We start from the raw sequence: 27,216 nt of genomic DNA, 5'->3' as shown, positions 1-27,216 counted from the left end.
AGACGAACAAATATTTTACCCAAGTCCTCTGAGACAACGACAATTATATAAGCTATTTACTTGTTTCCTTCGATTCATATCCCGTGCTCTGCAGATTATCGATACTGTGTTGTTAATTTTTCGGGACGATTCAAACATTATAATTTCTTCATCACCAATATTTCGACTTGATATTGTTCCTCCATCTCTGGAGTGTAAAAATCCCAGAACCCTACATTTAAAGTAATGGTGTTCACGTCAACTTTTGCGAGAAACACGATGGTATAGCAACACGAGGAAACAGCATTGAAGCAGCTACGATTAATTTATAAACTCCAGAAAATGCTAATTTTATAAAATACTAAAAAAAGTTGGTCACTTGCCCGAATAAAAGTATTATTCAATGTCAAACGTTTTGGAAGATTTCAAATTTTCGGATCGTTATAAATACCGCCGAACAACCCTTTTTTATGAGCCCAAATTAAAAAATAAAAAAAAATAAAATAAAAAATATAAAAAAATAAAATAAACGAATCGTTGTGTTGCCGAGATGTAGAGTGCGAAGGACACACATTCTACCGTGCTAAGGAAGAACGCCGTATTAGCCTTCAGGCGTTGCCAAATTCCCTTCGATGAAAACCGAATTTACAGGGAGTATTGTGAATGTTTTTCTCCAAAAATTTCAGGAAATCTCGTACGTACTTTAATCGAAAATATCTGAAAATGTCAAGGAAAAGTGTGCATGAATGTCGTGAAAAATACATGTTTTATCGAGGGAAATTTGGCAACTCTCGAACGTTCATACGGCGTTCTCGTCCGCCTCCGTTGTATTGCCGCACTCCGGACCAAGTCAATAGAAGTCGGACAAATTCTGGAAACTTTGAAAGTTTATATTTTTGAAAATATAAAACGAAAAAGTTTAAAAGCAGTACCATTGGTTTCATCGTAGAATTTCCTTTCAGAAACACCCCTAAAAATTGAATTTGTGACGGAATTAACATCAAAACTTGAAATTGTAGCCAACGATTTCTTGTCCAACTTCGACCTGTAGATCGTTGCACTGTGCGTTGTCGCGACAATCGGCGATTGCAACGCGCAGGGGCTTGGATACAACTATTCGTGGTCTGCGGTTGTCCGTGTTGCATACCTCAAAATTGAAGGCTCTATAACTTCCCTAGAGTTCGGTAAAAATGGGGTTTTTGTCGATGTTTTGATGCCACATTGTGTATGAAAAAGTGAGGTAATGTGAGAAATGCACGGTGTCGTGAAATGGCGCAGAGAACTTTTTTTTTTTTTTTCCATCCCTTTCGGAAACCCCCAGTTGAGTACTGGTTTGCTCAGAACCACTCAGGAGACTTGAAGAATTGTTAATTCTATTTCAGACCACAGCTATAATTCAAACGGTTGCCCTCTCCTTAATTCTGATGATTCATAAGTTTTGGGAAAGTTTTTGGTTCAAAAAGATAATGTGTATGATGTTGCCTGTCTAGGGAATTGCACCTTCCATGATTGAATTTGAAGTAAACAAAACCTTACAAGACGTCAATCTGATGGAAAAAGCTGACGTTTTCTCGAAGTATCTAAGTGGTGGTCAAAAAAGGAAACTATCAGTTGGAATTGCTGTCATTGGAGACCCAAAGGTAAGTTCCGACCTCTCTGTTGCGTAAAAATCCGATTCAGGAAATTTAATAATATGATTCAATTCCGACAATTTTCAAGGGAAGTGTAATTTCTTAAAAGCAATCTATGATATACACCAACTGAATGTATTTATGCTATGGGTATCCTATGGGTTCTGGTCCCACAAAGTTATGTCTCAATACTACCCCCATCCCTCAACAATTTTCAAAAGTGTAGAATGTGAGCGCTTACTGTGTTTTGAGCGTGTATTGTTTGACCCGATTTTTTTCTGAATAAATTAAGGGGCGCACCCTCTGACCGCTTCGCGATTCAACCCTCAAAGCGCTTTGCGCTCAAGGCGTTATGCAGTACTCTGATGATTTTATTTTACAAAGAATGGTATGATATTCCTAAAATAAATCATGTTATTTTTCGTGTACAGATTATCATCCTCGATGAGCCTACAGCAGGCGTTGATCCCTACTCAAGGAGGCACATGTGGTCATTACTTCAAAGTCGACGTCAAGGCAAGGTAAGAACAATGGGACCGAGTTTAACAGAAAGGAACCAAGCCACATCAGCTATTGCCAAATTTAACTGGACAATTAAATTTTTTACGATAGAATTTTTGTGCGGATTCCTTTAAAATTTTTAGGGGATTTGCCTCAAACTATGGGGAATTTTCACTGAAATTTGCACAAAAATCCGCACAACCGTTTTCATGTGAAAAATTAAATCGTTCAATTAAATTTGGCAATAGCTGATGTGGCTTGGTTCCTTTCTGTTTAACTCGGTCCAATGGGTCCTCTCCCTTACTGCTACTAAACCCAACCTGCCGCGCCGCGCCGCGCCGGGACGAAAAGTCTGGATGACGATTCAAAAATAGAGCAGCTCCCTCATACAGAAGCAGATAACCAAAAACCGACAAATAGTTAAAAACCGATCGACCAATAGTGGAACAGGAATAAGAATTGGCACAACGGTCCTCTGGGTCTGCCTACATCTATGATAATAAATACAAATTTTGGGATTCAGAAGGTCTGGTGAGAAATGGTAGCTCGGCACTCCTCTACAGCAAATTGCCTTGAACGGTTTTGGCAGATTGGAAGGAAAGAGCGACGCCAAGAATGGCACAATTTGGGCCAGAAGGGATTTTTCTGAAACCGGGCCCAAACGATACCTTATGATACCCTAAAACTCTGGTAAAAATTTTAGCTTGAGTATACGCACCGTTTTTGAGAAATGGGGGGGCAAAGTTGCCAAATCGCCATCATTCTGGACAGCATTTTTACAGCAAAAAGACGGGAAAAATGGACGAAAAAGTTACACTGTTGATGGGTTTGGGCTGTAAATGTTCTTATTGAGCCCCCGTGCATGTAACTGTGTTCAGTTTCAAAAATTTTGGACGTACAGTGGTCCAAAATGGGGAGAAATCGTGGACAGATAAGGATTCTTTGTCAAACTTTTTAAAAATGGAAGTAAAATTGTTGGTCTCCTGCAGAGATCATGTGAAACAATGTTCTTATCGGTCTTCAATGCATTCAGTTGAGTTCAGTTTATCAAATTTTCATCGCACAATGGTCCAAAATGGGAAATCAGTGGACAAATTAAGATCTTCTGCCTAACTTTTTAAAAATGATGTACGACTATTGGTCCCCTGCAGAGATCATGGCGAACAATGTTCTTATCAATGCATTCAATTGGGTTCAGTTTATCAAATTTTCATCGCACAATGGTCCAAAATGGGAAATCAGTGGACAAATTAAGATCTTCTGTTGAAATTTTTGAAAAATAACATGAAACTATGAGGTTTTTCACTAGATTCGAAAGGTGTAAATTCAAAATAAGTTAGTAGCCAATAAAATCTATCCATGTTCACTGTTTTGAACTGAACAAATGAGGTCTGGAAACGGTAATTCAGGAGGAACTTAGCTTTTGGATCCTTAAAATCCGGCTAACTGGGTGGTTTTTGTCCTAGTTACTTGTCAGAGAATAATTGGAGTTAGAATAATACTTTACAATAAATCCTTTCTAAGGATTTAGGAAAGGTTAGGTTAGGTTAGATTTCAACAGAAGATCTTAATGTGTCCACTGATTTCCCATTTTGGACCATTGTGCGATGAAAATTTGATAAACTGAACCCAATTGAATGCATTGATAAGAACATTGTTCGCCATGATCTCTGCAGGGGACCAATAGTCGTACATCATTTTTAAAAAGTTAGGCAGAAGATCTTAATTTGTCCACTGATTTCCCATTTTGGACCATTGTGCGATGAAAATTTGATAAACTGAACTCAACTGAATGCATTGAAGACCGATAAGAACATTGTTTCACATGATCTCTGCAGGAGACCAACAATTTTACTTCCATTTTTAAAAAGTTTGACAAAGAATCCTTATCTGTCCACGATTTCTCCCCATTTTGGACCACTGTACGTCCAAAATTTTTGAAACTGAACACAGTTACATGCACGGGGGCTCAATAAGAACATTTACAGCCCAAACCCATCAATAGTGTAACTTTTTCGTCCATTTTTCCCGTCTTTTTGCTGTAAAAATGCTGTCCAGAATGATGGCGATTTGGCAACTTTGCCCCCCCATTTCTCAAAAACGGTGCGTATACTCAAGCTAAAATTTTTACCAGAGTTTTAGGGTATCATAAGGTATCGTTTGGGCCCGGTTTCAGAAAAATCCCTTCTGACCCAAATTGTGCCAAAAAACGGTCGTTTTTGGCGTCGCTCTTTCTATATTTGTTAGAGAATGAGTTCTAGAGAGTTTTAGTTTCCGAGTTTTACTTTGTGTCCGAAATTTTCCCGATTCTTGCGCGAGATTGGAAGAAAAAAAAGTGAAATTTTCGGTTGGGTATGCCCATGATTCCCCGGGTACAAATGCGATTTGTGAGGGTAAATTTTGTAACATTGTAATGTAGTAACAGTCTATCGTGAGGGATACGATGATCTGCATAACGATACAGGGTGTCCCAGGATTAAGTACGAATATTGGAGGAGTCGATTTTTCGGGTCAAAAAAAGACGTTTTTGTAATATGACGTCTCTTATTCCAAAAACGCTCTCCCTGGGGGCCACGGCCCACTAAATTCGGAGAAAAAAATTGTCTCTTTAACAGTGTGACAAAGTTCATGAACCAATTTTAATGAAAAGTGATATCTGGAGGTAATTTTCAGCGTTCTTTCATTGCGAACCTCCAAAAAAGGGAAAACTCATCATGAGGGGGGTTTATGGGGTTATCAAGCCTAAAAGCCAAAATTAATGTTTCTAGCAACAAAACTTGATTTTTGACGGCACCGCTAGATTCAATGTTGAAAAATATTGAGAAAATGTTTCCTGCATTATTTAGCTATCACTCGTCGTTTTCGAGATAATAGGAAATGATAGGGAGAAAATAAGGGGATAATGGGGCCCCCAGGGAAAGTGTATTTGGAAAAAAGATATACCACAAAAACGTCTTCTTTTGACCCAAAGAATCGACTCCTTCAATATTCGTACTTAATCCTGGGACACCCTGTTTACACTCATAACAAAATCCTTTGTAAAATTGAAGTTTCCTTCCACTTGGCTCAACAGGTCATTTTACTGACAACTCACTTCATGGATGAGGCAGACATTCTAGCTGACAGGAAAGCAGTGATAAGCAAAGGTCGATTGCGGTGCTGCGGCTCCTCGCTGTTTTTAAAGAACAAATTCGGGATCGGATATCACTTAACGTAAGTGGATTTTGTCTTTCAAGTTATTCACGAAGAAAATATACAGGGTGTTCCTGAGTTAATGCAATACCACCTACCCATACCTGGTCATGCTTTGCGGTTATCTGGTCTTATCTTCGGAGAACACACGGGATCGTGAGGAGAGGACTTGAAAATAATCGATTTTTTTACTCGAGGAAGTGAATTAATTCCAGGCATGAGTTGAAGTTTTAGGCAAGTTTGATCGAATGAAACAAATTTTTGTGACAGAATCACATTTTAAATGAAGGGAAAAATTATTGAATGCATGTCAGTTTAGGGAATGGTTCCCTCCGCAGAATTAATTGTTACCAGATGGGGCTGAAAAATCCGCATATTGCCCATTTGAATCCATCTAAAATATCTAAATTTTATTGTATAATCTGGCAGCCTTGCCGAACATACTCTCACACGATTTCTCGAATGGGCAGGAATGCTAAGTAGGAATTGTTACAACCCATCAAACTTCAAACTTTCCCCCCGAACTTTACCCATTTATCAGTTCCAACCCGTCAAATATCAATTAAAATTGAATTAAAGTGGTAACTTTTAGCGTCCTTCATTTATTGTGGCCTCGAACGCCTACAATTTAAAAATGTTTTTCGGTGCATAAGTTCAGTCATTTTTAGTGTGCAAATGTTGCCTGCCGGCTGTTAAACAAAATTGTAGGCTTTCGAAACCATAAAAAAATGAAAATTACGCCAAAAGTTACCTCAGTAACTAAACATTCATTGATATTTGAAGCTTTGAAACTGATATGGGCTAATTTCGGGCAAATATCCTCTACTTGGATGGGCTGTTTCGTCGAAAAAAAGTGCTTTCAGAAAAATTTTTAGAGAGCAAAACCCTAAAACTCGATCCCTGATATCTGACGCACTAACTCTGGGACACTCTGTATAGGCTGCTCATAAAGTAGTGATACAGATGCTTTAACATCAACACCAGCCATTCAATAGCTTTTACTTGGTCTTCTCTGAGAGGCAGGAAAATTAGCGTTCGAAAATAAGACAAAGATCAGCTTATTTAGTCGATAACTAATGGGCACAAAGGCGCGACCCCGTATATAGAATTTCATACCCTCTAAGGCCCGCTTAGCATCCCCTCCCTATCTCGATATTATTAAGAGAGCATATCCAATCCATAGCCGCAAAAGTTAAGAAAATAGGAACGTTTCTATCTTTAGAACGAACGGTGACAAAAAATGGGAATTCACGCGCTGCTCAAAAGGGAGCATTCACAACTTTAAGGTGTAATCCACAAAAATCTGCAGGGTCATGTTTCTTTACTATGAGTAAAACAAGTGAAAATTACACTATCAGAAGTGGCCCGAATTGTATGTAACAAGGTGGAGAAATGGTGCTGGGTGCACACCATAAAGCCAAGAAGTTCCAAAAATTATAATTATAATTATTATAGAGTCAAAATTCAATTTCTTGAACTCTAATGCGTACCAGTACGAAACTGAAGGGGGAGAGTGTTCAGCTCAGGCACTTTGCATTGGAATATTAAGTTGGAGTCACGCCGAGAGAAATAAAATTCTGGGGGAACATAATTTTTCGCGCACTGGAAAAAGAGTCGCTTGGATCTAGAGTCCAGAATCTTAATAACATTGACAAGAAAATATATTCTTGAATCAACTTAATTGTTCCTTGAGCCGTGTAGCCGAGCCTCTTGATTCAGCCGGATTTCCTTTCCCTCCGAGCAAAAAAGTTTTTAAGAGTCTGGACCCTCAATCCTGGCGACTTTTTTTCTAGTGCGGAATATAGAGTTTCCGAAGTAAGCACAAGAAAAATTAGTCGGGAAACCAAAAACTCGTTATTGACGTCAAAAATTACGCAAGTTTCGATAACCGTCTGATTTCACTTCAATTTTGAATCCGAAAGCCCTATTGTATTCTACAGGTTGATGAGGTGATGCAACCACCTTTCTTCCCTTTCGTTGAAGTCTCTCTTGAGATTTGGTGTCGTTTAAAATCTCTCGAGAAAAATTGAGACTGGATTCGTTAAATTGAATACAGTATTTAATGTGATTTTACATAGCCCGAAAGAGGCCAAAAGAAAGTGAAAGAGAAGGAATGGATAGTAAAAGAAACAGTTAAGGTGATTCGATGGACGCCATGTATTGTGGCAGAACGACAAGCGATATATCGCATCGATTAGTTCCACTTTTTCAGCAACTCCCGTCGTTTGTATCGAATTTTCAGATATCAATTCTGTTCTCAAGATATTAAAGCATTCATTTACCAATTTTGACAAAAAAAAGTCTACTTGATATATAGGCGTGGTTTTTTTAGAGGAAAAATATCGCATTCGAGTGCAGTTTCAACTACAGTATCGAATGCTATATCCTCTAAAAAACTATACCTACATTACATTGAATGTGTTTGTCAAAATTAGTAAGAGAATTCTTTGATTTCCTGACAACAGAATTGAGATCTGAAAATTCCATAAAAATGACGAGTTGCTGAAAAAATGGGATGCGGTATATCGCATGTCGTTTTGCTACAATATATGGCGTCCATAGAATCATCTTAGCTGTTAATTTTACTATTCATTCCTTCTCTTTCTTGCTTCTTTCGGGCTATGCAAAATCACATTAAATACTGTATTTAATTTAAACGAAACCATTATGAATTTTTTTCGAGGGGTTTTATGCGACACCAAAAGAGACTTTAACGAGAAGGAAGAAAAGTGGTCACATCACCTCATCAACCTGTAGAATGTAATAGGGTTTTTGGATTCAAAATTGAAGTAAAATCAGACAGTTATCGAAACCTGCGTAATTTAAGGTGATTCGATGACGCCATATATTGTGTCAGAGTAATTTCATTTTTTCAGCAACTCGTCATTTTTCTCCAATTTTCAGATCTCAATTCTGCTGTCAGGAGATAAAATAATTCACTTACCAATTTTGACAAACAAATTCAACGTAATATAGGCGTGGTTTTTTTTTTGTTTTTTTTTTTTTGAGGAAAAATATCGCATTCGATAATGTTATTGAAACTACACTCGAATGCTATACTTTTCCTCTAAAAAACACGCATTTATTACGTTGAAATTGTTTGTCAAAATTGGCATTTAAATCTCCTGACGACAGGATTGAGATCTAAAAATTCGAGAAAAATGAAGAGTTGCTTAAAAAATGGAACTAATCGATGCGATATATCGCAGGTCGTTCTGACACAAAATAAGACGTCCATCGAATCACCTTCAGAGTATATGAAAGCATGGAGGTAGAATTGAAATACACACAATAACATTCAAGCAATTTTCGCGAACCGTCTGTAAACGTTGATATTTTACATAATTGAGAATTTATTTGCCTGTTCATTTTCTTTGACCTCCTCTTGTAAACTTTACTTTGCCATTTCTATATAATAACTATAGGTAGGCAGATTCGATACTTATTCGATACTTATTCACTTCCTCATATTAATTTTAAAATTAAAATCTATACGTGCAAATGAGTAAGTTGTAAGAATCTTTAGTGTCGTCGGCATCTATAATTTAATTATTATTTTCAAAACTTAAATTTGCCATGGAGACGACACATAATACAATATAGCGTACATTCGAAAACAGATACAAGTTTGGAAACACAAAACATAAAATTATTTTGCTTGCAAATGAAATCCACGCTAATAACGCACATCGCCATGTAACAGCTATTCAGCATTTTTGATGCAGCTCATACAGCAATTTTGTTTTTAAAGAAAAAGAAAAAAAGATGAAAGCGGAAAATTTGCAATCAGTCAGTCCTCTTAATTTGCCTACATTTAAGAGAACTGGTGAATTTAAGATGAATGCTTGAAATTGCGAAAAAAAAAACTCACGACTTATAGGCAAGCCAAAATTTGCGTCCAGTTGATTCTCTTACTTTGCTTACATTTAAGAGAACTGGTGAATTTAAAATCAATGCTAAAAATTGCGAAAATAAACTCACGACTAACCTGCTGGGCGGCGCAAACACGCGAGGTTTCTTTCGGTGAACTAGAAAACTATAGAAACTAGAGAACACGAAAAACTAACATACAAGACTGACCGATAGACTGATAAAACTGATACCGATAAGACTGACAGCAGGACCGAACCGGAGAGCGTGTTTGACTGACTGATGGTCAATATTTAAGATGAACGCCGAGGACCCTGATGGAGGGATGATTGTCCCAAAAGAGGGGGAGGTTGCCTGTATGTGTAGTAAGGCGCTGAAGGCGGTGGCTGAGGGGAGGGGTGGAGCCAGCTGACCGGCCGAGTCTTATTGTTGAAGAGTTGAAGCGCCGGAATTGGCCTGGTCGTTTTGACGTTTTGAAATTGTTGGCTGAATCTGTTCGAAAATTCCACTGGATTTTATCGGGAGCACAAAGAAAATTCAGTGAATTTTCGGAGAACTTCGTCGAAAAATTTCTCCGTAAAAAATAAAATGGGGGCGGAAATTTTTAAACGCCCCATGGCGCTTGTGAAACTTGGGCCGGGAGGTGACAAACTGCTCGGGTGCTAGTGGAAAAAGAGTGATGTATTACTCATTAACATAGAGTACCTGCATACGAGAGAGTATTGCTGTCTCTGTGCCACTCTCTGATTGGCTCATCAGTTTTAGGCTATCATGGAGCTCCAAAGTTGGACCAATGTAAACAATCCCCAGCCCCTGGGCTCCTAGTTTGGCCCAATGTAAAAAAACAAGATGGCGAAAAAGTTCTACAGAGTTCCAGACGTGATTTTGGAATTCTTTAATATCCAACTTCTGAATTGAGTTCGGATCGAACTTTGATGGATATCTATGCCATAAATTAACCTTTGAGTATAATTATCATTCATTCCTCAGCCGATGATACGCGTCCATCTAAGTGGGGTTTGTTTACCGGGTCCAACTTTGAAGCTCTATGATAGCCTGAAACTGAGAAACCAATCAGATAGCGGCACAGAGATGGCAATACTCTCCCGTATACAGGTACTGAACCTCTTCAGATGAATCTGGAGAATGGAGATGTTGCATGTGTGAGGGATTTGCGCTTTGACCATTAATTCTTATGTAAAAGTTTGCGGAAAACACGATGGTGCCACTGGTTTTCTCTGGAATCATCTCCCAAGCTCAAAAAAAGCTCTCAAAGTGAGGCCAGCATTGAGGAGATCCCACCCTACCCTGAGAGTCCACCTCTACATCAAAACAAACTCTCCATGCAAAGATAGGGAGCAAATACATTCGCAAGGTTGTCGTATTTTCAGTCTTGGAGTCCCCAAATAAAGTGGCAACCCTGCTAATGTATTTACTCCCTATCTTTGCATAGAGAGTTTGAATTAATGTAGAGGTGGACTCTCAAAATAGCGTAGGATATTCCCTCCATTTGGGCCTCAACTTGAGAGCTTTTTTTGAACTTGGGAGTTGATTTCAAAGAAAACCAGTGGCACCATCGTGTTTCTTGCGAACTTTTACAAAAGGAACAACAGTCAAATCGCAAATTCCTCACACATGCAACATCTCCATTAATTTCTAAAATCTTTGCATATTAACTTGTGAATTTTTTCAGACTTGTCCTGGATTCCGTGGCGAAAGAGGGTGCGATCGCCAACATGGTCTCGTCGCATGTCTCAAGGGCGGAAAAGGCTCGACGCCACGGAAGAGAGCTCTCCTTCATCCTCCCGCACAACGCCGTCGATCACTTTGCGTCCCTCTTCCTCGAGATCGAGGGGGAAATCAAGGATAAGAAGCTGAAACTAGGGATCAGCAGCTATGGGGTATCCATGACGACGCTCGAAGAGGTGAGTTCTTTTTGGAAGATTATACTGACGCACAGTGGATTGAGTCATTAGGAGGGGTCGGACAAAATTTGGAAACTTTATGACGACAAGGTAAAGAGGCCTCCAAGGAGGATGATGAAGAAAAAACCTCAGTCTCGTGACAGGACAGTAAGATATATTCGGGAAAACACAGGGGCACTGGGTGTCGCCTATTACATCGCTAAAACACTGAAAAAAAATTCTCGGCGGTTTTACCAAGGTCCGTTGGTACCTTTACCATCTCACTTTTTTTTACCTATTATTGGTAATTTTACCAAGATAGGCTGGTGAGCTTACCTAAAAACCGGTATTTTTACTGTTTTTTTCAGGTAAGAATACCACTTTTATTGATAATCAATTCCCGGTAACTTTGCCATTTTATCTCCATAATTCTACCACAGCCGATAAAAAATATTGCCGTTTTTACCGGGGCCCAGTAGAATTACCGAGAAAGTCAATAATTTTACCGAGATTTCTCGGTAAAATTACCAATTCCATGAATGGTAATTTTACCAAGAAAAAACTGGGATCAAATAGAACCCTGGGATCAAAAAAATCCCATGAAGAACACAATTTGCGCAATTAAAATTACTGAACGTGAAATTTTGATGATAAATCATGGAATAAAATGCTTAAGTTTGCATCTTAAAGTCGTCCACAGACCTTTTTGTCACGGAGACTTAAACGCCGAGTCAAGAAAGATAACTAATAATATTTCAGGAAAAATGAAGCAATGGTACGGCAAATTGTGTAAATGAAAATCGAATCATACACAGTCAGATACAACATTAATCACCCATTTTCTCGTGCTTTGCAGGTTTTCTTACATCTTGAAAAGGACGAAGAAAATGATCTACCCATGGATAATCTATCGAAGAAAATTGTAAGGAACCGTGCAATTAGCCGTTCTATCTCGCTCCAGTCGAAAGCCTCATACGCAAGTTTACCGAATAATAATTCCGAGTTGGCGACGGATATAAACGACCCGACACGAGGTTAGTCCAACTAAATAAGCTGTCCTGATAAATCTGAGAAAATAGTATAAATTAAAGAATTCCAGTGTATTTTCCAACTTTCACTGAAAAAAAGAGATTGGTAGAATTTACCATCCCCTCACGCTGTTTTTCACACAGCTTGAATTTAAAGTCGATTCTGCCAGAGGAATGGTTACCTGTACCAATATAGTAACGTTTACCTTTCTTCTGGCAGAATTGACTCTGAATTGACGCTATGTGTGAAATACTGCGTGAAGAAATGGTAAATTCTACCAATCTCTTTTTTCAGTGTTTGAAAAAGGTTTTAGTGCCACTATACCGCTTAATTTCGGGTCCATTCCTCTTGTACTTATGATGTTTTCAATCCGACTCTGTCATAAATTGTCACAATAAATTTTATATTTACGAGTTAAGGTGATTCGGTGGACACCATTTTTAGCGTCAGAGCAGCATGCGATATATCGCATCGATTCGGTCCATAATTTCAGCTACTTGTCATTTTTTTAGAATTTTGAGATTGCACTTCAGTTGTCTGTTGAATTCATGTACCCAATTTGACAAAGATTTTCGACGTAATAAAGGTAGGGCATTTCGGAGGAAAAATATTGCATTCGGTACTGATACCGGAACTGCACTCGAATGCAATATTTTTCTATAAAAAAACCCTGCTTTTATTATGTTGAATTTCTTTGTCGAATTTAGGACATTAATTCTGTAAACTCATGACGACAGAAGTTCGATCTAAAAGTTTGAAACAAATGACAAGTAGCTGAAATTATGGAACGAATCGATGCGATATATCGCACGGCACTCTGACACAAAATGGGCGTCCGTCGAATCATCTTCATCGTTGTTTTGTGGAAGCACGATTCCGCTACTCGGGCCATTTTTGCACCTCACACTGGAAAAAAACACATTGGATCTAGAGCCCAGGCTCTTGAAAACATTAACAAGAAAAAATACTCTTGATTAAACCAGATTTAAGCTTAAATCAAAAGGAAATCCGCTCAAATTAAGAGGCCTGGTTCTCAATTTAAGCAAAAATCCGATTGAATCAAGAGTATTTTTTCTCGTCGATGTTTTTAAGAGTCTGGACTCTACTCTAGATCCAATGTGTTTTTTTTCCAGAGCACACCTCCATTTCAAATATAACGGATTTTTGCTCCAAGTATCTCTTTCCGTAACCAATCGCACAAGACCTAATTTTCTTTGTTTAGTTTTCTCATCCTTTACTTTCCCCTGCATTTCTTTGTTTATTTCTTTTGCAGGTGCGGAGCTGCTGGCTCTCGATGGTGTGGTGCCGGTGTCCCAGAAAATATCGGACGCAATCGGGATCGGTCTGGATGACGTGACGCTCCAACAAAAACCGCGTCAAATCATCAAGGCCATGCTCCGATTGAGGGTTCTCCGCCTGCTGCGGGACCTGCAAAAACTTTATGTGACCGTTGTCGTGCCTTTAATCCTCTCGGCCATCGGACTGTACATGAACAAAATTCATAGCGTCGAGATTAAGTCGAAATCCTTGCATCTGGGCAAAGGTATGCATTTCAGCACCGGGAATTAAATTCTATCCTTCACTGAAAAAAACCGTCGCTTGGATCTAGAGTCCAGACTCTTAAAAACATTGACAAGAAAAAATACTCTTGATTCGATCGGAGTTTTGCTTGAATCGAAAGGAAATCCGCTTAAATTCAGAGGCTTGGCTCTTCGATTCAAGGAAACATCCGATTGAATTAAGAATAATTTCTCTGGTCAATGTTTTTACGAATCTGACCTCTAGATCAAAGCGACTTTTTTCCCACTGTCCCTTGATTTTTAAGAAAGCAGTGTGCGGACTGAAATAAAAAAAAAAATACACGCCAACAAGAAAATACAGTTTGGTGTGATTTTCTGCAGTTTGACGTAAAATTTTGTAAACAAATGCCATTACCTTTTTAAGCGCTTTGTCCACGGCGGCAACTCTTGATCGTTTGCAACTCTGCTTTTCCTCCATTTAAATGCATGTAAAACAATCGATTCTTATTGAGGCAGCTTATTTAACCTAAAATCGATATTTTCGAAGGATTTAAACGGAGAAAAAACAGTTTTGTCGACTAGTAGAATCGCCACCGCCTGTCCACAAAAACTAATGACTAAACTTTCAAAAATTTAATGTATTTTACGTTGTAAAATTAAATTTCCTGAGTTTACTTTTTTATCTTTGAAAAAAAAAGATATCCTAATCATCCAGATCTAAGGGGCTTGGAGGACAAGGCACATAAGTGCAGCTTTTGCTATTTCAAGAAGTACTTGTGCGAAGTTTCAAAATTACATGGAGCCTCATGGCAGAAAGGAAGTTTAAACTCACTTTTTGATGCTTTAAAGTTGGATTTCAGTTGTGAATTCTGCCGTGCTAAGGAAAAACGCCGTATAAACATTCGAAAGTTGCCAAATTGCATTCGATAAAATGTTTATTTTTGAGGAAAGCTGTGAATATTTTCCCTTGAAATTTTCAGGAACTTCAGATGAAATTGCGAACAAAATAATCAGAAAAATTAGAGGGGAAATATTTACAAAAGTCCCCAAAAGGCCGTGATTTACCATAGGAAATTTGGCAACGCCTGAAGGTTCATACGGCGTTTTTCCTTAGTAAGGCAGAATTTGTCACAGAATATATTTTCAAACTAGCTTTTATTGTGTTCATAAATACCTCAATTTTTTCAAAAACTGCACTTATGCGCCTTGTCCTCCAAGCCTCTCTTTTGTCTTTATAAAATGGAACGCTCTAATACTAATAAACCTATCCTATCATCTGCGACAGACACATACAGAGCGGCCGAAGACCTGATGCTTTTCAACGGGACGAATCATTCAATAGACGGGTTGCTGAATCATCTGGACGCCGGCCACGAGTGGTACGACGGGAATTTCTCGTCCCTCCTGGACATCTCGCCACATGTCGGGGCGATAAATTTCGATAAATGCTGTCAACTGCACAATACTTCCCTCACTCTTTTGTACAACGACACAGCTCAACACTCGCTTCCGAGCCTTCTCAACTCTATCAACAATGCTGTTTACAAGTAAGATCCTTAGCCTTCCTGGAAATTTAAAAAAAAAAAAACGAAAAAAACAGAAATCCTATTTTTGAAAGGGACCTGTCGCCTGTCGAAGGCGTAACTCTAGCGGTGACCTACATAGGCGACTGCCCAGCGGACCGATTATTGAAATTGATAGACAAAGCTATAGACAAAGGAGACAAAAGAGATATGGAGTGATCCTATTGGTGGGAGCGGGTGGTTGCAATGGACAAAGGAGGTAAGTAAAAGACTAAATAACGGCAACCCACGAGAGACCCGGCAGTTAGTCTATCATTTTCTCCCTTAGTCTATAAGAACCACACATTTCAACCGATAGGACCGCTCCATACTCCCTATGTCTGCTTTGTCTATAGCTTTGTCCATCAGGTTCAATAATCAGTCCGCAGGGGCGCCAAGCTTCCGCGGCGCCAAACTTCCGCGGCGGCAAACTTCCGGGGCGCCAAGCTTCCGGGGCGCCACGCCGCGCTGGCAGCTCGGCTGGTGCCCCGCAAACATGAATTCACACACTAATTTAAAAAAATGACAGTAAAAAGAAGCAAAAATAATGATGTAGGGTTCCATGACATCGATAAATTGTGGGTATTATGGACAAAAAGGGAAAAATAAATGAGGAAAGTTTATAATAACTACAAGTTTTTACGAATTAGCCCAAGACCCGAAATACCTGGAGAAAAAACAAGGAAGGAAAACGGGAAACAATGCTGAAATACAACAATGGGCCTGTTGCAAACTTTTGCTAGAGCAGAATGAAGAGTTGTTTCTTATAGATAATGCCTCAAAAATCACGATGAGCGCATCGGCAAAGTCTGAAATGCACTCATAACTTCACAATCTGCGTAAGAAATTTGCGGTTTTTTGAGCTTCCCGCTTCGAAAACGATACTACGGTACAGGTGAACATTTTGTTAGAGGAGTCGTTCCATCGGCGACAATACTCATCATGGCCGACGCCAGTCCGCCAAAACACGTGTGATGGGACGAGATAACACTTGAACAGGATTAAACCATATAACAATCGGCGTGTTTACGTTCATATTTTCCTCGCCCGCCTTAATTGACCTTGAACTCTCCTCGAATTACGCGAGGAACTGCGCAAGCGTCGGCCATGATGAATATTGCCGACGATGGAGCGACTCCTCTAACAAAATGTTCACCTGTGCAGTAGTATCGTTTTTGAAGCGGGAAGCTCAAAATAACGCAAATTTCTTACGCAGATTGTGAAGTTATGAGTGCATTTCAGACTTTGCCGATGCGCTCATCGTGATTTTTGAGACATTATCTATAGGAAACAACTCTTCATTCTGCTCTAGCAAAAGTTTGCAACAGGCCCATTAAAAAACCCGAGACGCTTCGACTAAAAACCAGTGGCGTGGCGTGCTTTGCGATCTATCAATATCTCCCCATTGAAGCTGTGGGAAATAATCGATTATCAAGGTGTTCGCTGCGAACACCCTGTATATCGATCATTTTCCATAGGTTTAAATGGCATAACGATCGATGTATCGCAATTCACGCCACGCCACTGCTAAAAACTGAGTCATTTTTAGTTAGAAAAGAAATGAAATAAATGAATATCGAGGAAAGAACCTGATACCTACATGTTAGTGGCCAAAATCCGAGAAAAGCAAGTATAACATCGGGGTTTTTTAGTGTTGTATTTTAGTCTTGTTTCCCGTTTTTTCCCCCTTGTTTTTCTCCTGTTTATAATAAGTTGAGGTCAAAAATAGCAGCAGAATGCGATTCAGACATGTTATTTTCTCAAAATTTTCTGGGAGGCCCGATTCCCTACACCCTCCACTCACGACGTACATTAGGGGGCGCAATTTCTCCCGTGGTTACGAAAATAATAAGGCTTCTTTTTCAAAGTTCAGCGGAATAAGTGCTTCCAGCAAATTGCAAAATCGAAATGATTTGTTTTGGAATTCACTCAACTCCATTGCGACGTTGCAGATATATCTCATGTATTCTCTCTTGTCATTGACCATCGCCAAAGATATTCATTTTGTGATCTCCAAATGTTTTTTTCTTTCTTTTTTTCTTCTTTTTTCTTTTTCTCTGTTTTAAGAATGAGTACGGAATGGTAGAACTTTTCTATCGAGAATATTGACTGATATTCTTTGCAAAAACTGCAATGGAAAAGAGAAAAAAACCAACATAGCCGTAGACGCAGAGTGGAGCAGTTTCGATGCAACATAATTAAAAATTCATGTTACGTTTCAGTTCATGCAATAATTCTGCAATAAATATTTGTTTCAGGATGGTAACCCATAAAAATTTAAATGATAGTATTGAACCAATCAACGCACGATCATTCCCGTTCCAAGCAACTTCTAAGCCAGAGGGTTTCAATTCGGGGACAACCAGCAGTGCAATTTTTTTGGGCATGATATTCGTTCTGATTCCGATAAGCCTTGCCACAGACATGGTCTATGATCGAGAGGTGAGTCACGCATCACGAAAAAATTATCTTCTGTAGAAAATTTTTGAAATCTTTCATTATATCGACGGTGAAAGTCGGCAATCACATAACTCGTTTGCGGTGTCTGAAAATCTCCGCCTCAACGTCATTTTTTTAAAGGAGAACAAATTGATATTATTTCTTGAAGTTTTTGCAGAATTTTCTTCGCATTGAGAAGAAAAATCATGACAGTTTTAAAGAATTGCCGTTGAGTAGTTTTCCATTTAAAAAATAAAGTATGACAGGAAGTCTGCGACGTCGCAAACCGAGTTATGTGATTGCCGACTTTCACCGTCGATATTCAGCTTCTCGAGAGAAAACTGAGCAACGTTAATGCTTGCTTCACTGCAGTGAAAATTCAACTTCAATGCGTGTTTTTTTGCGTATGAAAAATTAAATTTTTTTTACATACATCCAAATTTGGACTAAAATATTGCTCGTCTTTCCGCCAGTAGATGTTTGGACTCTGAATACCTTGTGTATAAAATACATTTTGGATTATCAATTGGACTGCACTTTGCAATTTGGACCTATAAATTCCGGCCCGGTTTAAAAACAACGTATGTGCCATTAGTTTCCCAATGCAAATAAGTGTTTTTTCAGATGAGCCAGAATTTATAGGTCCAAATTGCAAAATGCAGTCCAATTGAACATCAGCAAATCGAGTATGTATAACTGTATCGATATATCGGCATTTCGAACAATCTCTAGACATATCGTCGATTCGTCGTTTCCCTGACGAAAGAACGTATCTCCATTCCAAGGTTGCAAAATTTACAAACACAGCTCTGTTTTTTCCATCAAAATGAGAGCCGAATTTTCGTCCGAAATTCTGCTAACTTTTTACGCTAATCCACGGAAAAATATGTGAAATTTTCAGTCAAACATGTTTGATAGTCTCCGAGTAAATGTAAAAGGTGAAAAGAAATTTGGCAACGTTAGAATTAAGTAACATTACATTGTCCGGGAAACAACGGTATTTTCATCAGATGTTTCCCGAAAAGTCTCTCCTGCAATGACTCGAGCAACACGGCTCTTTTTCAACGACACGACGCACAATGGATCGAGTCAATAGGAGAGGTCGGACAAAATTTGGAAACTTTACACGCTTATAACTCCGTTTATACACAATTTTGAGGTTCTAAAAGTGGTTCCATTGGTTTCCTCGTAAAATTTTCTGCTAGGAGCACCCATTGAACTTTAAAATGTGACGAAACAAACATCAAAATTCGCAGTTTTTGTCAAAAATTTCATGTCCGACCTCTCTAATTGACTGGATCCACTGTGCGACGTAGACTCATATTGTATTTCTACAGGGTGATCCAAAAGTCCCTTCCACCCCCTCTAACTTTTTACCTAATTGAGGTAAAGATTTGAAACTTGGGGGATATTCCTAGGTCGAAGGGAGCTACTTTTTGGCCCCCCTAAAATTTTCAGGGGGCCCCCCTTGGGGGGGCAACGGCCCCCAACTTTAAATTTTCAAATGGGAAGACCCCCTTTGTGATAGCTCTTTAAAAGAGCATAAGAAAAGAAAACTTTTCGCGCAAACCCGAAGTCAATATCTCAAACTGTTTCAAAATGGCGGCCGGTTAAAGTTCAAAATGGCCGAAAATTCACACCGGTTATTTGTTGATGGATTTGCGCGAAAATCGGTATGTAGGGGTATTTTGACACGAGAACAACGAATTTGACGTTAGATTTTCAAAAAAACCAAAATTTCCAAAATGGCCGCCGGTTAAAGTTTAAAATGGCCGAAAATTTTCACCTTGGTTTTTTCCTGATGGATTTGCCTATAACTTGGAATTCGAGAGTATATTGGCATAAGATAAACAAATTTGAACCTAGATTTATAAACAAATCAATTTTTGGTCATTTTGAACTTTAACCGGCGGCCATTTTGGAAATTTTGGTTTTTTTGAAAATCTAACGTCAAATTCGTTTTTCTCGTGTCAAAATACCCCTTCATACCGATTTTCGCGCAAATCCATCAACAAATAACCCCTGTATATTCATTACTTATTTCATCATTTTTTAATTTTTTTTTTTTTTTTTTTTTTTTTTTTCAGATCAAAGCCAAGAACCAGCTCCGCGTGAACGGCCTCTCTGTGACCGTCTACTTCGGCACCTACTTCATCGTCCTCGTGGGTCTCCTCTTCATAATCTTCTCAGCCCTCCTCGTCCTGATCTTCGTCTTCGACCTCCCGTCACTCCGCGAGCCCCCCGCCTTCTGCACCCTCGGCGTCCTGGTCATCCTCTACTGCCCGGCCTCGATCCTCTTCTCCGCCTGCGTCTCCTACATCTTCGACAAGACCGAGTCCGCCCAGTCCATCCTCCCCAACATCGCCACCTTCCTGGGCCTCATCCCCTTCTTCCTGGTCATCCTCCTGGACATGTTCCAGCTCGGCGGCCGCCTCGCCCTCATCCTCCACATCATCTTCTCCCTCTTCAACACGATGTACATCCCGTACGCCATCATCTACTTCGTCGACCGGGTCCACCTCACCTGCCGCGTCAACAGCGCCTGCCTGTACCTCACCGTCGGCAACTACCTCACGACGGAGATCCTGGTCATGATGGTCGGGATCCTCATCCACATCCCCTTCTGGTTCTTCATCCTCCTCGTCCTGGACGTCAAGAAGTCCGGTGGCAAAGCGAGCGGGCTCTTCAGGAATCTACTAGGGTCCAAACCTGCAACCACGACGGAAGTCGAGGAGTCGCCACTCCCAGAAGGCGAGCATGAGGACGAAGACGTCAAAGCTGAAAGAGCGAAGGTCGCGCAGTTGCTCAGCACCAAGATGACGGACCCCCCAGTTGTAGTGGTCCAGAACCTACGAAAGGAATACTGCACCAAGACGGACTTTCTAACCTCCTGCATGGTCGGGATGTGTACGGGAGTCGACGTCGAGCCGGAGAAGAGAGGCCCGACAACGAAAATCGCCATCCAGAACGTATCGATGGCGGTAGACGCGGGAGAGGTCTTCGGGTTGCTCGGCCACAACGGTGCCGGCAAAACGACGACGATGAAGATCGTAACCGCGGAGGAACACCCGACGAGGGGTCGCGTCTTCATCGGCGGGGAGCAGATCGAGTCGAACGTCTCCGACGCCTTCCGGTTGCTGGGATACTGCCCGCAGCACGACGTCCACTGGAAGAACATCACGATACGGGAGCACCTGGAGGTCTACGCGGCGATCCGCGGGGTCGTCGAGGAGGAGATCCCCAAGGTCGTCGACGCTTTCCTGACGGGGCTCCAGATCCACGAGCACGCGAACAAGGAGGCGCAGCACTGCTCCGGTGGCACCCGCCGCAAGCTCAGCTTCGCCATGGCCATGATCGGCAATCCCTGTGTCGTGCTCCTCGACGAGCCGTCCACTGGGATGGACCCCAAGTCGAAACGCTTCCTGTGGGACACGATCATCGCTAGTTTTAAGGGACGACGAGGGGCGATCCTGACGACGCAGTCGATGGAGGAGGCGGACGCGCTCTGCTCCAGGGTCGGAATTATGGTTAGAGGAGAACTGCGGTGTATAGGTAGGTTAAAACAGCGTGGGATGTGTGATCGGATTTTGGAATGGGGCCTCGTCTTCCAGAAGAAAATTTGTCTCGACTTTTTTGGTCGTTGTGAATACACGGGGGAAGATGATTTGGGAAATTTTGTTCGACTCTAAAAGCTCAGATAGCGAGAAAAATATCAGTGGCTAAAACTACCGTGCTAAGGAAGAACGCCGTATGAACCCTCAGGCGTTGCCAAATTTCACTTGATAAAACACGAATTTCCTGGCGAACTTACGAATATTTTTTATCCATTTTTTTTAGCTAATCGTCTTCGCAATTTCGCCCAATGTTCCTGAAAATTTCAAGAAGAAACATTCACAAATTTCCGCAGAAATTAGTATTTTATCGAAAAAGATTTGGCAACTCTCGAATGTTCATGCGGCGTTCTCCCTTAGCACGGCAGAAAAAGCGAGACCACTCATCTCCGTTTGCAACGTTGCAGACTTCCTGTCATACTTTATTTTGTCCTCGGAAAACTGGTCAACGTAATTTCTTGAAAACTTCCTGATTTCTCCTCTCTGTTAGCGAGAATACTCTGTGTAAATTTCAAACTAAAAAGTTGACTTGTTCCTTCCCCAACAAATAAACTAGGAGCGGAGATTTTTAAACACAGCAGTGGAGGTACGTGGTGTCGTACCATAGCCATCGATACGAGTCCTAAAGTCTCAAGACAAAACTTCTCAGGCTGTAGAAAGTGAGGTCGATATTTTTTAAAGAAGTTGAGAGAAATTTTCTTCTTGAAGAAATGGTCCCAGTTTACAAACTGGGTCACATATATACATTTTGGAGACTATACATTTCAAAAACCAAGACAAAAATCACTTTGGAATTAACACGGGCGCTCGTACATTTAGAAGAAGTAAGCGAGACGAAAAAAATGAGATCCAAAAAATACCCACTCTAACACAAAGGGGACAATTAATTTCCATTGCAAAATAATTTGTATAGCATTCGGCAAACACGTCATATTTACATCGAACTTTTTAGCAAAGAGCCAATCCCTATAACGAAACAATTTGGGTTTTTAGGCGCGTAGATACTGAGTTTTTAATTGCTGTTATTTACAATGACACGTAATGCAATTAAACAAGAGGCTATGCACGATGAAATTTTAAAATTGAAAATGCCTCAACGGTAGCCTTGTGCAGGAATAATTTAGGAGATTTCCTCTATGGATCAAACCTAATTCACTGAAAATTTCAAAATACCTAATCCAAACAGCCGTCCTCTTGTAAAAAAAAAGAGGAAAAAAATAATTCGATGAAATCCGGCACTGGTTGATGTGACTTGGTACCTCCCTACTCTACGCAGTCAACTTGTAGAAGTTGGCGAAGCGTGAATGATCGATTATCGATATTCCTCCATTTGACGCTATGGTGAAGAATCGATTATTATAAGGCGTTCCTTGCGTAAACCCTATCTGTCGATCCTTTTTCATAGCTTTAAACGGCAGATCAATCGATACATCGCAAAGCACGCCACGCTACTGCTCTAGTTCTATCAATGTTGTAACTTTGATTGTAAAATATTTGGATTGCATTTTGCAAAAAGGAACCAGGAGCATTGCTAAGATTGTGCAACTTCACCCATTGCGGTATAGCGATTTATATGCTGAAGAAATATGAAATTTACATGGCAATTTTTGTACCAAATTTACAATTTTTAGCGAGTAAAATAGAAACTGTGCAGAGATAATCAGGTGTTCCTTCCAAGACAAAAGCAGCTGCACAATCTTAGCAATGTTGTAATGCTCCTGGTTCCTTTTTGCAAAACGCAATCCATATTTCTTGATAACCTTTTGATGATAAAAATTAACAAAAATGATCTCTATCATCATTACAGGCTCAACCCAACACTTGAAAAACTTATACGGAGCGGGTTACAACCTAGAGATGAAGCTGAAGCACCAAGACGGAACGGTCGAGGCATCGCAGCAACGGCACGAGGCGCTGAAACAATTCGTCGACAACTTATTCTCAGACGCGGTTCTCGACGAGTCGTTCGTCGACCGACTGTTGTTCAGCATCCCCCAACGGGCGGTGAAATCCCTAGCGGAATGCTTCACGCAGTTGGAGAAAGCCAAAACCGAGCTGGACGTCGAGGAGTACAGCTTCAGCCAAACGACGCTGGAACAGGTCTTCCTGAAATTTGCACAATACGACCAACAGCCGGAGGAGCAGTGATCCGCAGAGCCCGGATCGCCGCCAGAGGGCGCTGAGTCCTGCGGCTGCGGAGTTCTCGGTCGGGTGTTTTCTTGCCCGCGGAAGAGGGAGCCCGTGCGTTTGGAGGGATTCGACTTTTGTCAGACTTTCCCTCAGCTCGTCTATTAGGAGGAATTAGGTCATTATTGCCGTGCTAAGGAAAAACGTCGTATGAATATTTTGAGAGTTGCCAAATTCCGTTCCACAAAATGTCTATTTTGCGGAGAGTTATGCATACTTTTCTTTCAATTTTCTCGGTGTTTTAGATTATATTCTGACGTGCTAAGGAGAAACGCCGTATGGACCTTTAGGCCCTTGATTCCCCTCGATGAAACACGAATTTATGAATACTTTCCTTTCGATTTTTCAGATAGTTTTCCACACAATTTCACCTAAAGTTCCTGAAAATTTCAAGGGAAGTTATGCATAAATTTTCTAAAAAATATACATTTTATCGAAGGGAATGTGGAAACTCTCGAATGTTCATACGGAATTCTTCCTTACCACGGCAGTATTGTGAACAAAACTGCCTGAGAAATTAGAAAATTAGTGTTCAAAATTTTTCCCGTAAATTATTTCTTTTATTGAAGGCAATATGGCAACGCCTGAAGGCTCATACGGCGTTCTTCCTTAGGGCGGCAGATTAGAGAGGAAACACTGAACGATATCTTGTTCAGCCTACCAAGCCCACAGAAAAAAAGTTGGTCGAAACAACCGAACTTCGATGCATCTAGCCCACGAAGATTTTCAGTTGGCTTTGTGCTTGTCAGCCGTAAAGGCCAAACTTGATTCGAATCATCAAAGCCTTGAGTAATAATCACGAGTCTCACGTAAGATCCCTATACTCGACAATAGGTTTTTGTCAGTAACGAGGCGTGAATGATCGATTATCGATATATCGATATATTCCCACTTAAGGATATGGTAAAAAATCGATCATTAAGGTGTTCATAGATCGTTCGTTTTGGTAATCGTCCGGCAGATCAATCGATATATCGCATAGCATGCAACGCCACTAATTTTGGTTATCTGAATCGACCAGTCTCTGTGACTGAAAAGTTCGAAGACTAAAGCAAAAATTAGGAAGGAAATACGAATCAAAGTTCAGTTGTTTCAACCGAAATTTTCTCTGTGTGGAATTATGACGTACGTGAAAATTCGGGCATTGCCTTTCTCTTGATAAAATATATACGAGTATTTGCTGGAAAAACATGTGCATTTTTTCCGTTGAACTTTTCAAATAATTATATTTAACGTTTGATCAAGTCTGCTAAAAACTTTGAGAGAGAAATATTGATATTTTCCTCTAAAAATAAGTGGTTCCATCGCGGGTGAGGCAGTATTCAAATGTTCACACGGCATCCTTTTTCTCCAAGACCATGCAAATGGATACGCAGAGGTAACTTTGAAACTGGGTGGGCAAAGGGTGGTGAAAAGAGACCAACTTATATGACAGATACCAAATCTGCTCGTTGAATTTGTAGGGTTCCATCAAAAAAACCTAATGCACTAAGAGCTCTTCAAACTAGAGACTCGGACATTCTATCTAAACTGGGTGAATCCTGAAGCTCCTTGGGGGAAAAGCTTATCTATAAAAAGTATGCAATCTTGAATCAGAGGGTTTGTTAAAAATCAGACTTGTCAAGTAAGTTTTCTCAATTATTGTTCGTGCATTATTATTCAAATCATACTCCTTGAATCTGTTGAGCGAACATATGCTATTGTTATGATCTCGTATAAATCTTTAAGCACTCTAACCTTGTACAGCAAGTTTTCATCAACGTATTTTTCAAGTCACCTGAAAATTATTTTTATCGCTCAAGTTTTGTAAGGTAAAAGTATGTGATACACTTCTGCGGACAGAATTTCGGACAGATTGCTGAAGATTGAAGAAATAAAGTGCGTAATGATATTCGTAAACGATCTTATAGGCACTCATGCCGCAATCACACGCTGAATTTAGCAGCTGAATGTGGAAGTCAACAGGCATCGCCCAACGGCTGAAATTTAGCAAATTCGAGTTATTTACATCCAGATAAGTGTCAAATCTACTCGAATAGTTCAGACAAATTCAACATTAGTTCGATGGTTGCTGAGAATCGTTGCTGAATTTTGCGCGTCACGCGCAAAATTCAGGCATCGGGCCGATGATTTTCACATTCAAGCCACATTCAGCTCCCACATTCAGCGTGTGATTGCGGCATGACAGAAGTACATACAATAAATTGACAAGATGAATCGGTACCAAAAGCCCATATGTATGTATATCTAAATTTTGGCATGAGCGCCGATAAATGAATCTTTCTCTTTGAAAGGGTGCTTACTTTCTTTTACAAATTAACGATTCAGTTTTTGAACTTGATGATAAATTAATAGGAGCTTTCTTTCGTTTGATATTGTTATACATACTCGCTGATAGCTCTCAAAGTGGATGGAGAGGGAGACCCCGCATTAAACGTTTCGTGATCGTAATCCTTGAATACGTCGATATGGATAAAGCCCGGCGAATTTTGTTTTCAGTAAGTGACCTTTCTTTTTTAAAACTTATCCTCATTCAATTCTTTCTTTCTGATGAGATCTTTGACTGAATCTTGCCAGAAGTCGAAGGAGAATTTCCGCCGATATGCAACATTTTTCAACATTTAATTTTTATTTTTTTAAAGTTGAACGAATATGCACTTACATTAAGAACATACTCTAATTCTTGTTTTTTCTTATTAAGTTTTCTGCATATGTGTAAATAAACAATTTTGTTTTATTTGAGAAAGCGTTTTCATTTACCACATGGCCTCCGAAAACCGTTCAACGGCATGATTTATGTTATTCTGGTGTTAGCCGAATTGGGGAAGGAAACTCACTATTTATTCCAAAAAAAATTTTCAGTTCACTTTCTTCAAATGCAAATAAAGCATGTTTGAAGAGTTCAACGCCGTGAGGAGAGATACGGATTTTTAAACTTCAGCCGTAGTTATACAGCAATAATATAGGTAATGCATATCGCTGGCAATGGACGATCTAGGGAATTTTTCATTCATTTAATAATGAATACATGAATGTATATTCAAAAATAAAGAGCCTGAAAGAAATGCCGATTATTTCCTCTGAATAGTTATAAACACCTTTTCTCCTTGAGTGGGTGATAGCTGCTGGCTTATTTGCGAAATCTGTTCTTGGTTCAGTTTGGGTCGGATAGGCAACTAAACCAACTGCATGTTGAAGCGTAGAGTATCAAAGGAATTGAAGGCGCTCCGAGCCCAGTCCTTGCTTCTAAAATCTGTTACGAATGAAACCTATATTTTTCCATTGCATGGATTGCTGGATCGATTCGTCGAGACAACTTTCAAGTCGTATGTGTTGCAGGCAAATAGTCAAATCAGGCATTTGGTTAAATGTGTAGGCAAATACTCAAATATTTTTACTTAGACTGAAATTCTGATTATTTTGCTAACTGTAGACAGTATAATGCTCTGATCGTGTGGGAAGGAATCCCCTGTAAAAGTGTGCTCCATGCAATGATAGATAAGTTTTTTATAGTCTTGGATTGCACATTCATCGCGAAATATACAGCATTCTATAAAATAAATAGTTTTTATAATTTGGACGGTTGCAGAAATATGAGGAGCATTTCGGAACGGGAATTACAATACCAGTCTGTACTTTTATGGATTTTCACACTTCAGATATTCGAAATTCGAGAGATCTCCGTGAAAACATAACCCTCGTAACCTTTGAAAAATTGACTGTCAGCCTAGGCATTTGATAAAATGCCTGATTTTACCATTTTTCTTAGAAGGGGTGGAAAAAATGAACGA

The 27,216-nt window shown here is 39.9% G+C and overlaps 1 protein-coding gene across 2 annotated transcripts in view; it reads left to right on the top strand.

Annotated features, from left to right (window-relative positions):
• Positions 1–26,162, top strand: part of LOC109038729 (cholesterol transporter ABCA5) — a 109,669-nt gene extending 83,507 nt beyond the window's left edge. For both annotated transcript variants that reach the window (XM_072303419.1, XM_072303420.1), the window contains exons 15-24: positions 1,470–1,619; positions 2,042–2,131; positions 5,185–5,324; positions 10,867–11,098; positions 11,934–12,111; positions 13,380–13,649; positions 14,912–15,173; positions 17,447–17,630; positions 19,715–21,179; positions 23,046–26,162. In XM_072303419.1, coding sequence (XP_072159520.1) covers positions 1,470–1,619; positions 2,042–2,131; positions 5,185–5,324; positions 10,867–11,098; positions 11,934–12,111; positions 13,380–13,649; positions 14,912–15,173; positions 17,447–17,630; positions 19,715–21,179; positions 23,046–23,386 — 3,312 coding nt within the window. In that variant the 3' untranslated portion in view covers positions 23,387–26,162. The remainder of the gene's footprint in view (positions 1–1,469; positions 1,620–2,041; positions 2,132–5,184; positions 5,325–10,866; positions 11,099–11,933; positions 12,112–13,379; positions 13,650–14,911; positions 15,174–17,446; positions 17,631–19,714; positions 21,180–23,045) is intronic.
• Positions 26,163–27,216: the final 1,054 nt, after the last annotated feature.

The sequence above is a fragment of the Bemisia tabaci genome, chromosome 8 (assembly GCF_918797505.1).
Source record: "Bemisia tabaci chromosome 8, PGI_BMITA_v3".
Classification (NCBI taxonomy): Eukaryota; Metazoa; Arthropoda; class Insecta; order Hemiptera; family Aleyrodidae; genus Bemisia; species Bemisia tabaci.
This window is presented reverse-complemented; position numbering and strand designations above follow the sequence as displayed.